At 40.1% G+C, this 14,105-nt stretch overlaps 1 protein-coding gene across 9 annotated transcripts in view; it reads left to right on the plus strand.

The window, feature by feature from the left end:
- Positions 1-14,105, plus strand: part of LOC135240484 (synaptotagmin-like protein 5) — a 44,627-nt gene that overhangs the window by 17,247 nt on the left and 13,275 nt on the right. For 7 of the 9 annotated variants that reach the window (XM_064309987.1, XM_064309988.1, XM_064309981.1 and 4 more), the window contains 3 exons: positions 9,002-9,612; positions 10,157-10,369; positions 11,440-11,555. In XM_064309987.1, coding sequence (XP_064166057.1) covers positions 9,494-9,612; positions 10,157-10,369; positions 11,440-11,555 — 448 coding nt within the window. In that variant the 5' untranslated portion in view covers positions 9,002-9,493. Of the gene's footprint in view, positions 1-8,997; positions 9,613-10,156; positions 10,370-11,439; positions 11,556-14,105 lie in introns of all 9 variants that reach the window. The other 2 variants (XM_064309982.1, XM_064309979.1) reach the window with 1 other exon arrangement.

Consider the following 14,105-nt stretch of genomic DNA (forward strand, 5'->3'; position numbering starts at 1 on the left):
AAACTCCACATTTTAACCAATCCCATATAACTGCTGTTTATCCTCCTGAGACCCAGCTGAAAAAAGTAATATGTTAAAATAAGTATTTAATTTTTTGACATCATGCAAGTGTGGTGGATGACACGTTGCAGCGAAAATATTTTCAAAATATGATTTATTTTTATTGAATGTCCCTTGTAGTGGACATCAGAATATATGGTTCTTGAGATTAAGACCAGAGGCTGATGTTCCCTACAGGGTACAAAAAGAAATGGTCATGTTTTAGGAGGAGAGATAGAAAGCCTTTCCAATTATTCCCTCGAGCCCAGCAGTCTGCATGCATGATCACAAATCTGCCTGTGCTTTCTTTTAAATTAAATTAGCTAGCAAGCTATCTAACGTGATTTTTGGCATTGAAAATTTGATAAGTTTGCTCCTAAACTGAGTCAGTTATTAATAGCTTAAAATTGATCTCGGATGACAGGTGTTGTTGTTGGTGTCAGCATCGGTGTCGCTTGCGGCAGTTGTTTTGCTAGCTAGTTAATTAAAAACTACTATTTAATGGACCATCCGTAAAACTTTTATGTATGAATATTAATTTGTAGAAGGAACATGCTCCCACAGGGAATTTTATTATATTTTTTGCTAATTAACATGGAAAAGGTAAGTATACATCTTTTTCTTTGGAGAAAAAATCGACTGCACAGGGTCTTTAAATGTAGAACCCTGGCTGTTTGCACTAATTACATACTTAGGGTGCCTTGTGATTAAGCACATCATTATTTATGTTCTTTCGGGAGGATTTCACAGTATGTTACAATTCTGTTAGACAAATCTGTTTTCTGTTTCTCCTCAACCCCCTGCACCAGCTGCAAAGGAACACATCTCGAATTATGCTTCATTACCAGTTTCCCCTCTCAACCAAAAAACATCTCCTCTCTCATTTTAATTAGGACCAAATAACAGACTCCTGCCCCACAAACCCAATTTCCTGGCACATTGAACTTGAGCTGTTTTTCAGCCAGCTCAGAAATGTCAGGATGAGTTTGGCCACAGAATAGCGCAGCATCGTCCACCCCCCCACCACCCCCCAGTGACCGCAGGAACAGGGAGGAACCAGAGGAACTCCCAGTTTCCCTTAGGCACGTCTCAGGCCTTCGCTCTTAGCCTGTTTTGACATTTCCTTAGCCCAGATACGAGTCCCCGGGATGGCACACTAATTGAGCGTAGCTAAGCGGATGTTGCTCTGCTCTTAATGGGTTCCTGGCATTGCACAGCGGTGGTGGTGCAGACTAGGCTTCCGGTTGTTTATTTTTATCCCTGATTTCTCTGACTGCATTTTCTCCTCTGCCCTGGGTGGGGGAGTGAGGGTGAACATTAGCGAGGCATGGAGTGATTTAGATCGGTGTCATTGTCGGCCTCGGTGGCTTTCTGCAAGGTAGTTGCCACTTCACTGAAGCTGGGGACTTGTTGTACCGTTCATGAGCAGCTTAACAAATGGCAATGCGGGCTTGTGTTTGAAATGAAGTCGAAGCTGCGTCTCTTCCAACATTTATAGCGCTGTTTTCTTCCGCAAAATCTGAACTGAAAATAAACTACCATTTATTTTGATTTACGTGCTTTAACAGAAAATGGTTATAACAGTCGACGTCTACACATATGCATAGATTTAGCTGCAGACAGAGACATGTTGAATATGTAGCCTATGTATGTTACATGTTTGTTATGCAGTCAGCTATAATAGTCATAGTAAAAATGATCTTACTACATATCTTGAATATTTTCTTAATAATCAGGAAATACAGTGCAGAGAATTTTCAAATTTAAGCCAAATCACTGTTCACTACATGCCTACTTGAACACAGACATTCCCCTTTACATGCACTTTGGGTTTAATGAAAAAATTGCATCTATGATTACCATCACGAAGACAGTTGATGATTTCCCAGCCATTTTGTCTCCAAGCCAATGAGCCAAGATGCCCATCAAATATTGGTCCGATGCCATACTTGCCTAATGTCAGGATTTTGAGCATGGGCTGTGAATCTGAGCCGCTATGCAATTGAATGAGTGATGACACCTGCCACCTCATTACCTAGAAGGTCACAGAAGTGGATAAGAAATGGTTTAACTTTTTGTGGTACAAAATGATTTTCCCTGGATTTTCATTTCTCATAGAATAACTATTAATTTGTTGCATGGCTACATGTTTGCTTTATTATATGAATGATATGCCTCTGCCAATATACTTTCTTTCTTTTATTTATTTATTTATTTTAATGTTGCCTCTCCTACAGTGGGTTTCTCATTTTTCTCCTCACAATTATTACTAGCATACCGTTCTTGAGTAGAACCTTGGAGCGGGTTCAAGCACCCGGGCCTACGACCCAGCTGGGGAGCATCAGCTGCATCTTTTTGCAAGGCACTTCACTGTAATTACTTCAGTAAATATCCGCCCATGCACATGAAGTGGTAATATGCAGAAAACTGTGTTTGTAAACTGACCTCAACAGGAGTTTCTACAAATGAAATAACAATTATGCAACAATGCTTGCTGCTTAAAATCCGTGTGGAGGTTTAGATTGGAATTGACCATTTAATGTGCTGCTGTGGGCTCTTGAAAGAGACGCCATGGCTGATATTGAATCCAGCGTAAACATTCTTGCCCTGCATTTATTGTGGAGGTATTCCTAAGCTTTTCTCTTTGAATCTTACCACCCCGAGGGCTTGGCATTCAAAATGAAACAGTGAATAATGGGAGAGGAACGTTGTCTGGCAGAATTCATATGAGAAAACAGACGCCCATAATCAAAAAGGGCAAAGATAAGGAGCCACACGAGAGTTATGAATAAAAGATGAATCTGATATCGTTATTTCAGAAATTGCATTAGACCCTCTGTTTCACAGTGGTTACACATAATGATGACATGCCTCCTGTCCAGATTAAATGGGCAAAATGCAGCCAAATTTATTATAAAGGGCACAACAATCTGGTAATCACCAACTGTAATATCTTCTCTTTACTGTGGGATTTATGTTTATTTGAGCATCAATGGGTAAATAAGGTTTTTTGTGCTAGGCAGGAAAGTTATGGTTTGTTTTGTGAGTAGGAATCTACAGCTATGGAATGGCTTTTTATATTGCATAATACATTAACATTACTTTGAGGCGTATTCTATGAAATATTATCAATAGTCTTCCTTCTATTTTCCACTCATCCGGTAGCTTCTACTTGCTAGACCTTGAACCATTCTCTGTGTGCTTTACGTGTCTTTGCTGTTGCTATTTTAGTTCGGTGCACCATTTTACATTTGATATAACAGAAATTGAAAAAGGCCATTTTAGGACATTGGAATGAAAAGGTTGTGGCTTAGCCCAGAAGTTTACCAAGTTTGGCTAATCCAAGTGCAAATAAGCAGGAGTGATCCAATAGGAGTTAGACTCAAAAAGTGTTTGTTTTGCACAGAGCATTCTCAAATACTGTAGCATGGCTACATTAAGGAATATAGGTTTTTACTGGGTTTCTCTTATGTGGCTTTGATTGAGAGGGAATGGGGAAACATACATTGGAATGTTTGGAATATATACATTGGAAATCTGCACATTATCAAATCTATTGTGAATTCAGGCCATTCAGTGTAAATTTTAAAACTGTGGAAATTGGTCAGAGAAGGGAGAAGGAGGCAGAACGGATGCGCTGGAGGTTTCCTAACCTTCCTGTCCAATCATTTTCAATTAATCTTCTCTGGCATGGTTGTCTTACATCTGAAAGCATTCTTTTCGGATTCCCTTCATTATATCCATCATTGGACCGACAAGAAAGTGAAATACTTTTGGGAATTCTCACAGTGCAAACTACTGCTGCAGTGCTGAAGTCCTGTCTCAGTATTTTTAAGAGAAGCGCACGCATTGCATGGCTTCTTGCGGGTACTGTTGCTGTGCCATTATTATAAAGGCTTGTGATTTCCTCATCCGTGACTGTAGTCTCCACTGGAACAAATGATGCCTTGAGGGTCTCTGTGTGCATTTGAGGCTCAGCGAGAGATGGAGGACAGTGCCACTCATGTGGCACAGAATGCAAAGCTACATGGCGCGTACCTCGGGGTCTAACCCAGTCCACTGCTGTCATCTCATCCTGTTAACCTTGGACTTATGAAGCACAAGAGGATCACTCTATGAGTTTATTACTCTGCGACTGTGGTTTTTCAATTAGCTGAAAGGTGAATCACAAACTCAAAGCCAATGCTGAAATCATTTCGCCTTGTGTCTTTAATGTGAGTCCAATTGACATAGTGAAGCAAGGAAAGAAATTGATCAAAGCACAATGTCATTAATTTAACATATAGGCTGGAATTACCCTATTTTTTTCTCCTCAGAATTTGGTAACTTCAGTAGTCACTAAAACTTACTTGCTAACCTTACATTTTCGGGAAAAGAAATAGTTCTGGTCTAAATCCCAGGCATTTTAATGCTATCGTGCTTTGCACATTTAATGCTGTTAGTAGTTGCAACTACATCCATAATGGGTTGGTGGTGACAGAATGACAGTGCAGCCAGGCTATCCTGAAAAGGTGGTTACTGCTACACTCTCATATTCGATTCTGATTATTGCCTAGCCCTTCTGCTTTGTTTGCTGATTAGATCTCGTGTATGACCACTGACTCATTCTCCTCAACTCCGATTCTTGCCTTAGCCCTTCCAGTTTGTTTTCCCCGTGATTTTGTGTTATTGACCATTCGCTCTCATATTCAATTCCCATTCTCACTGTGCCTCTCCGCTTTGTTTGCTGATTGGATTTTGTGTTTGACTGTACGTTCATGTTTGACCTCGACTCTCGTTTTGCCCTTTGCTCACCGTATATGTTTGTTATTTTGCTTTGGTGTTTTTCCTCTATTTTTGAAGCTACTCTGGGTGGAGATTTAACACTCCGTAGGGGGTACGCTATTTGGGCTTTTAGTTTCCGACTGAGCTAACTGTCCGAAGTTCAACGTTCAAAACCGCCTCGTGCCCAGTACCTGTGAGGGAGTTGGAGTTTTGGGAGACCAACCGCGACTGAACAGGGGGGTTCTTTAAGCTATTAACCAGAGGTAAAATAGCCACAAAGTCTCAAGAGACAAGGGAAAGGAAAACAATACTCCTTAGGGAGAGTATCCCAAAGAAAAGCTCTACACAACCCACGTACTGGGTAAAAAAGAACTAAAGCTTAAGGAGTATGAAAATAAAACAAAACTGCCGGAGCAGAAAACGGGGCAACTCAAAGAAAACAGACCTCGAACCGAGGCTGAAAAAGTAAAACCCTAAAGAAAGAATACTGAGCTTAGATTGTGGCACTAACTTGTTGCCAACAATCTAAAAAAGCTAAAGACTGTTGTGCTAATTTTATAGCCACAACAATCCAATATCGCAGCTCAATCCTTTACCTTTACCTTTACCTTTACCTTTACCTTTACCTTTACCTTTACCTTTACCTTTACCTTTACCTTTACCTTTACCTTTACCTTTACCTTTACCTCGCTTGACAGAATACCGGCTCTCGTGCAACATAAGTGACACTGAAGCAAAGCTTATCGGCTTGCTCAGGGTTTAAATAGAACACCAACAGGTGCAAATTGTAAAAGGAAATTTGCACGTGTATAATTCAATCAACTCAATGGCCGTAATAACTGAAGAAAAGGCGCATAAAAAAACCAATGGCCGTAATAACTGAAGAAAAGGCGCAGGAAGGAAAAGAAATGGTGGCATCAGCCAAAACCATGACAGTACCCTAGCCTAACCCTACCCTACCCTGAAGACTAGCCAGCGTTCAGATAGATTTGGATAGGCAGATAGGGGCCTGAGTTACAGGTCAGCTTGCAGTACATTTCCCTTACCAGTTTGTCTTATCATTCACCCTGTTACGGTCTGACCCTAGGCCAGGACATAACACTTCTTAAATTTGCTGAAATGATTTGAGTGAGGGGCAGAGCACGACCGGTTTGCTGTAATAGTACCCCAGGGCGAGTACCACTGACAAAAGGCTAATCCTGACAGTGAGTGTAAATCCAGAGCCAAACTGACCCTGGTAGCTGGCTGCCTTTTTCTCTCTTTGATCCCCTGCTGTCATCACGACCCCTGTTGTGCAAAGGGTATGTCCAGCATTCTCCAATATTGTTGCTCTGCTTCCTTCAGTAAGAAATCAAAGCCCATGCACAAAGAAAAAACGTTGGTGTTTCCTGGAGTCAGCCTAATTCTGTTCCTGATTCAGAGTGGCTGGAAAGCCTACAGTTCCCTCAACATTTGTTTTTCTGGATTGTGGAACTGATCGTAATTTAGCTCTCTGTAGATGTGAAAAATTGCTTACAGATTCTCTGGTCCATGGTGAGTTTGGTCAATTATTGTTATTTTCGGCATGGATGCATATATTCTCTGTATATTCTCTCTGAGTTGTTAAGATTAATTGTTAAGGAATGCTTTCTCTGCCATCTCACCTTCTTTGCAACATCAGTTATAAGCAGACATTTGGCCTGCATCATTTATTTTTATTACAAAAGCAGGCATGACAAAGAATATTCTATGAAAAAATATTTGTTAACAAATAAATAACCTAACACATGCATTAGTTGGGTACCAACTCCCTCTCTGTGTCTTTGCGTCTGGTGTGCCCCTGCCTCTCCTAACAGCTGACCTGACCTGACCACAGGACTGAATCTTGATATTTAGCTTCTCTGTAATTTTTTGCTTTTACATTCAAGTACTTTCATGCAAAATTTAAGACCCATAAATTATGCAAGCCTATCTGGCTTTTTATCTTACTGTAAAGGGAAAGAACAATGTTTTATGGTCCAAAAGTGAGTTTTAATTATGCAAGCATGACAGATTTCTGGCTGACATTCTGATGCTGCATGGAGTCTCTGTCGTTATGTCCTAAAATTCCTGGAAACCATGGCAATAAGTTTGGGATTACTGGTCCCCCATTTTGCAATAAAAATAAAGCCAACACAGTCCATAAATAAATGGCTGTAGTGCCTCACTAGTCACTCAGGAGAAAAACAAAACACCATCCAGGATTGTACTTTCTCTTTTTTTAAGGAGAGCAGACAGTCTGACCTCCTTTCATATATTTGTCTTTGTTCAGACTGGGGAAAGGCAGGGAGGGTAACAGCTGGAGAAGGGATTGCAGGATTGCAGGTCTGACAGTGCTGTGCCCCCCTCTCAGCATTAGCAGCCAATGGCTACCTTTACACCACGGGTCTTTATGCCCAGTTTAGATTCTTTTTGCATATATCCTATGTTTTTAGACCGCCTGTTTACATCTACTTTTAAAAGTGAACCATATTTGATACCAGGTCTAAAGGAAAGGGGCTCAAGGCCACCTGCACAGGCCTGTTATGGTCTCATAATGTACTACAGTAATTCTTGTTTCTTTTGACCGTAATATGACTGATAATAAGATGGACTGTTTTTTCTTCATTTAAAGCGAACAGTCCATCTTACTATCAATCTTGTTTAATTTGACTGTAATTTCATAATAAGATGGACAATTTGATTTAAATTAAAGTCAAAATCTATTTTTAGATTGATAGCATGACAATCAGTTTATATGTTAATCATTTTTCATTGTACAAAACAGCATTCAGTCATGTGTTAATTATATTTCCAGTGTATGGTTCATATAGATTGTTGCAAAATCAATGGCTAGAGCTCTTAATTAACTGAAATGTATGCAAGTGCAAGGTTAAAAGAAAAGCTGTAAGCAGGACAGAGGGGGAGACCAAACATGAAAAGAAAATGAATATGGATTAGTCAAATCACAGAGAAACCACAGTGCCAAGGTCAACAGGGACTTCAAATGATCAATATTTCTTCCTTGCTTCACCATTTGTGATGAGGCCTTGAAAGAGGACTTGCCTGTAAGCTTGTGTAATGTTTTGCTGGCATCCCCACATCACTAACACCTGCAGTCTGAGCTGAACTCTCAATGTTACCATAACACCTGTCCATATATGAGGATTTGTGAGTGACTAGTTTATTAGTTCTGCTGCTCCTACTGCTACTGCAAAACAGCAATTCATCATACTTGCTGTTCAAAGTAACTGTTGCTGTTCCCAGTATGGTAATATAGTGTCATTCCACAAGCCCAATGACCTGAAAGGGATTGAAGTTTAAGTGCAAAGATTTCAGATTTTTAAAGTGCTGGACAAAAAGTTCTCTCTCAAAACATTCTCCAAGCCACAGCTTCCTAACATTTATGTCAGCCAAGTCACTTTCCATTTTGTACCCAACACTGAAAATTACCTGTTTGAACTGCATCTTCACTAAGTAAATCCTGAACTCTGAGCATTTACGACAACAATGTCTTTCCAGGGAAATGAACCCACCACCTCTGTGTTGGAAGCCCAGCTGCATAACCACTATTCTACACCTCTGCTTATAGCTTTTTGTTTTCTTTTCATTTGTTTGGTTTCTCTGGATAATGACATGTGCTAAATGACTTAACTTGAGGTCACAGAAACATTTGATAATAAATAGTATTTTGACAGCTCCTTGCGGAAAAAACATAGTCTTGCCTTCGATTTAAAGAGGAAGGGCCTGTCTCTCAAATCAAGCTCCTTGCTTGCCACTCTAGCCTTGTGGTTTAGTCTTGCAGAAGGAAAAATATGAGTGCAAAGTGAGGAAAGTGCTGCTGTTCTTAGATGCAGAGGGTGCGCCCCTTTGATTCATGTGCCATTGGTTCTGAGCTTGGCGACATTTACACTCTGAAGTGAGGGTTGTGAATGGGTTACTCAAACTTGCGCTTGTAGTGTAAAGTTCATAAGCTCTTTTTGTCGAAAGTATTGTAAATGGGATGAAGTGATCCTCCAACTTACACATCAAAATGGATGAGGAACATGCATTTTCATGTGGCTCAGAGGGAAAAAAACTGAATTTACTGAAAAATAGCTGTGTTGGTAATAACATATGTATTTTTCTAAATTTAATCTCTGTTGCAAAACAAAATTATCAAGTTAACATAATGGTGTTCTTTGTGCTTGTGTTGAGCCAGAACCACTGAAGATTATTCCCTGAAGAAGATGTGAGTTCATAAGGTGGTGACCCCTCCAAAATGGCAAGACTTCCTCTGAGCTTGTGAACCAAAGGATGCCTGAGAGACCATGACATCATAACCAGATACCAGAGAGCAGGGGCAGTACTGTACCAGAGTGGTTAAGAAACTGGACTTGTGACACTTCAGGAAAAGGTTGCCAATCTAAATTTCTAAAGTGAAATATCAAGATGGATAAATGAATAGCATGTAAAAACATAAGCTTTATAAGTCACTCTGGATACGGGCATCTGCTAAGCAGATAAATAATGTCATAATGTTTGGACAAATCACCACAGCACATCGCAAAGGACTGCTATGCCTACCAGAGGAGCTTGCAGAGTCATGTCGTTGGAGATTACCCCACCTGGCTCTCAGTCCCTAAGGGGTCCCCTTTTCATTTGACTTCTTCCTCCGCTCTGCGGTGGCCGGGACTGACTGGGATTTCGGAAGATGGATAAAACCCCCGAGGCCCTCAACCTTTCCTTCCTCCTGGATCACGAAAGGGAGATGATCCTGAATGTGCTTCAGAAGGATGACAAGCTGAGGAAGCTGGAGGAGAAGAGAGTGCGGTGAGCTTCGTCCTGCACTGGGGATGGTGTATTTGCTATTAATGGTGTCAGTGGTCTGTTTGCATTCCTGAATACTGTGCATTAGGTTAAAATGGTATGAGTGGGGTGAAAGAGCTAAAAATAAGTTTTAATGCGTATTCTTAAAGTCCCTAAATGGTCAATTTTTAGCACAAGTAGTAGACCTTTGAGAACCACAGTGCAGTAGCCTGTGCAAAACTGTTTTTCTGTGTGTGAGAGAGAGGGAGAGAGAGAGAGAGAGAGACTGTGTGTATACAGTGAAGATGATCAATTTGGAAAATGTTTTCAATGGCACTTAAGTGTCTTTGATGTCTCTCCATCCCCATCACTTTCTGAAGAGGAAGGAAAGCACTTCTTCTTTATTATTCTTTATTCTAGCATTTTTGTGTGATTTATATCCTCAGTGCCTCCCGCAAAGCAGCCTGTTCCTCCAATATTCTGACTGTAGCATATAGATACATTTGTGTGGGAGGTATTTTGTATTAAAATACAATTTAATGTCTTTGCTGTCCATCCCTGACTCTAGGAAGTTGAAGAACGAGCTGCAGGATATCAAGCACAGTGGTGCTCAGCACCTCCCGGAGGCCAGTGAGCGCCAGTGCGGCCGCTGCCAGAAGTCCCTGGGTCTGATCTTTGACCGCGGCGAGCTGTGTGAGGAGTGTGGGCAGCGCGTCTGTGAGGCCTGCTGCGTCTCTCCAGCCGCAGGGAGGTGGAGGTGCTCTGTCTGCGCCAAGATCTTGTGAGTCCACCTCCTCCCTCAACCCCTTAACCCCCGCTCCCTGCACCTCCTTCACATAACATTCTACCGGGGGGCTGTTTTTTGTTGGTGTCCTTCATTTAAATTCAGACAATGCACTTCAGTCAAACAAAGCACAAACAGTCCTTCACAGTGGTAGACACTTTAGGCTGTTTTCCAAAAAGCTAGCAGATATGTGCATTTAACTACTACCTTAAATTTGATTTTATATTTTCTGAAAGGGGGGATTTTAATGTCCCCAGGACGAAAAGCCTTTAGTTAGACTTTACAAGGACAAGACCAGCTTATCAGTCTTGCAAACCAGACTTATAAAATGTTGGCTTATGCAATCAAACAGTAGACCATTGTTCTGTTTCTCACAGAAGCGCTCTTGGCATTTTAAATGTCAAAATGGTGTGCATGGTATGCTTGGTGAACTTACAAAACAATATTAATGGAGCCAGTCGCCCTTTTCACACATGCAGCCTCACTAGGCCACGTTCTGGACCATTTAGAGGTATTGTGTGAATGCAGGCTCAAGACCCACTGCAAATGATCCATTTGATGTTAGTGTGAACAAAGCCATAACTTCTGGATGGAGCACAAAAAACTTGATGTGTGTTGGTTAAACTTTCATCAAGCTGCATTACCTCCTAATAGCTACTGCAAAAAATAAGTATGTGCCATGAGCCCCAAATAAATAACCTACCTTACTAACAAGCCATACAGTGCATGTTGTCACTGGCAAATATCCATGTCATGTAGTTATAGAAATGTTCCCTTAAGTGTACATGCACATTAAAGTATGACAGGACTAGCCATTATGATTGACTTTTTCATCACTAGCAACAATTAGCCTACTGTCACTATCTTGTGTGAATGTTGTCAACCTTTTAGAATATTGGATAATTCTTGGTTGTGTGGACAAGACAAGCCCCTAATTGCCAGAACAGATAATGCAGCAATGGTCTGTATTGTGAGTGTGACAGTGGCTAAAATGAGATAAGCATTTTTGTCATAAGCTATTATTGTGCTCTGTCTAACCACACGGTGTTGTTCTCTATGATGGTCAGGCAGCTGAAGGTGGTGACAGGCGAGTGGTTTCTGGAGGAGCGGTCGAAGAGATTCTCTCCGGGAAGCATCCTGAGCAGTGACGTAGTCAAGCAGTCCATCCTGTACTGCCCCCCAGGTGAGACCTCTGCCATGCAACCACTATCACTTACTTCCTAGGGGAAATGAGTTATTCCAAGTACAACTGAGGTCTTAGCATGTGTTTCTAGGTCTGAGTGAAATCTAAATGTGATGCTATTTTGAGAAATAGCACACCAGACACCCACAGAGTGTGAGAAATGTATTCATCCTCTCTCTGATGCTAGCTCTCCTGCAGTACTGTGTGGCCAGCAGACTGGAAAATGGTCATTAGCTTGTTCTTGAGTGCTTCACTGCCTAGCTCTCTCTGGTCCTCCATTCTCAGGATGCTGGGATTAAGGTTTGCATTCCTCTCTGGCCTCCTCCAGGTTTTAATAATTAATAAAACATGCCTTTTAACTGCATCCTACTCTTTAATATTTTACTGTATGTTTGTTTTAGTTTTATTTTCAAAAGACAAACATACAGACACAACAGCAGCTACATACAGTACTGTACTGATTGTGCAGGTGAGAAAGAAAAGCCCAAAGGGTCTTATATTACCCTCACGTAGTACCAATCAATCAAGTGAAACAATAAACAATTATAACAACAAAGGGAAGAACCAAAAAAAACAGGCAATCATAAAAATTTTAAAAGCAACTGCCTTCAAGGAGGCATATAAGATGAAAGGGGAGGCAGATAAAGAGGAAGAAAAACTAGAAAAATCCTGCAAACAAAGTAAGAAACCATGTGTGAGAATGTGAGTGAGTGGGTGTGTGTGTGTCAGTGAGAAGCCTTAGTGCTCAGTCAACCTGGGTCGTTAGACAGACAAGTCTGTATTTATAGTTACTGAGAGATGTGGATATTTTTCCATGTGAATGTAATTATACCATAAATATGATCATCTGCACCTGATAGAAAACTGACACATTGTAGTTTGGAAGATGGGGATATGGAGGTTCTTTGTATTTCTCGTGTTATAAGTGTGTACCTGAGAGTTCAGTTGAAAGACGTTTTTACAAGGCAAGGGGAGAAAATGTGGACAGTATGTCTGTTTGTATATGGAAGTGCAAGTCTGATAAATATTCATGTTAAATATGGAAAGGATTTTAAGGATTTTTTATTAAACAGTGGGGCTGAGGCTTCAGTACTGTTTGAAAACATGGCTTGTATGTGGAAGCCCAGTCAATATTCCTATAGGTAAGGTCTGGATGAATCAAACTATAGTACAATGTTAGTAGATAGGCCTGATGAACCAATCTGCTGATTTTGCTGATCATGCCAATGGACTTTGTTACTGTACTGCAAATATGATGAACATGGTCTTTCCAGTTGAGTTTTTAATCAACTATAATACTGTGGACTACAGTTAATGACACTTGTTTAATTGAACTGAGACTAGCATTTTTTTTTTGTTGTGAAAACCATTGTTAGATTTTTTCTTTTAGATTGTATCATCAACAAAAAAAACAATGAGTAGTGAGGGAAAGCAGCAGCAAGATCATGGATGTATTACAAGAATAATAAATGTCCCAGAATAGACCCATGTGGAACACCACAGGTAGTCCTAGACTTATTTGAAGCCCATTCATTGGCAGTCACAAATTGTTCTCTCTTTACAAAATAGGTTTGGAGCAACTTGTGTGCTTCACCAGCAAAGCCATAGTGGCATAACTTATGGAACAGTATGTCATGATTAACTTGGTCGAAGGCATAGGATAAATCTAAAAATATTTCAACAGCATATTGATTTTGGCTGAGGGCAGTGTGAATTTTGTCAGTGAATTGAAGTACAGCCATGTTTGTAGAGTAGGTCTTTCAAAATCCATATTTCTAATTATATAAGATGTTATGATCATTCAAGTGTTTGAGTATTCTGTTATAAATCAAACATGTTTTCAACGTTCAAAAATGCCACGTTATTCACACTTACAAGGCACTGTCTCTAAGTCGTTAATTCAAACTTGTAAAATCTAGGGCAGCCAATTAAACGTATTGATATCTAAATTAGGCCAAGTTACAAGAAACAATATTGGCTATCTTAGCTCACACAAATCAAACAAGCTGTATTCCCGAGCAATGCTACCCAATGTTTTCTAATTTATTTCAAGTAACTTGGCCTTGTGTTTACAAGCATACAGTAAAGTAATTGTGCTAACATACATCTGGATAAGTTTGATAGATTGAATATTTATTTAATAGGCCTAAATATTTCAAGTATTTATTTGTTTATTTATTTATTTTTATTAGTATAATGGGTAAGGAGCTGGTTTTGTAACCAAAAGACTGGGTTGGACACTGCTGTTGTACCTTTGAGCAAAGTACTTAACCTGCATTACTTCAGTAGAGACCCAGCTGTGTAAATGGATGCAATAAGCAATAAGCAATGCTATGTAAAAAGCTGTGTTAGTCGCTCTGGATAAGAGCGTCGGCTAAATGCCTGTAATGTAATATAATGGGTATTTCCTATATTTTTTTTCTTTCTGTGGCCAATTTCTGAAGACCAAGGGTAACCCAAGTTTTCTGATAATTAATGGCTTTATTTTGAGAACTAGGGGGAAACTTTTATTAAAAACAGAATTGAAAAAATATTAAAAGCCTTGTATGC

Source organism: Anguilla rostrata, chromosome 15, assembly GCF_018555375.3.
Source record: "Anguilla rostrata isolate EN2019 chromosome 15, ASM1855537v3, whole genome shotgun sequence".
Taxonomy (NCBI): domain Eukaryota; kingdom Metazoa; phylum Chordata; class Actinopteri; order Anguilliformes; family Anguillidae; genus Anguilla; species Anguilla rostrata.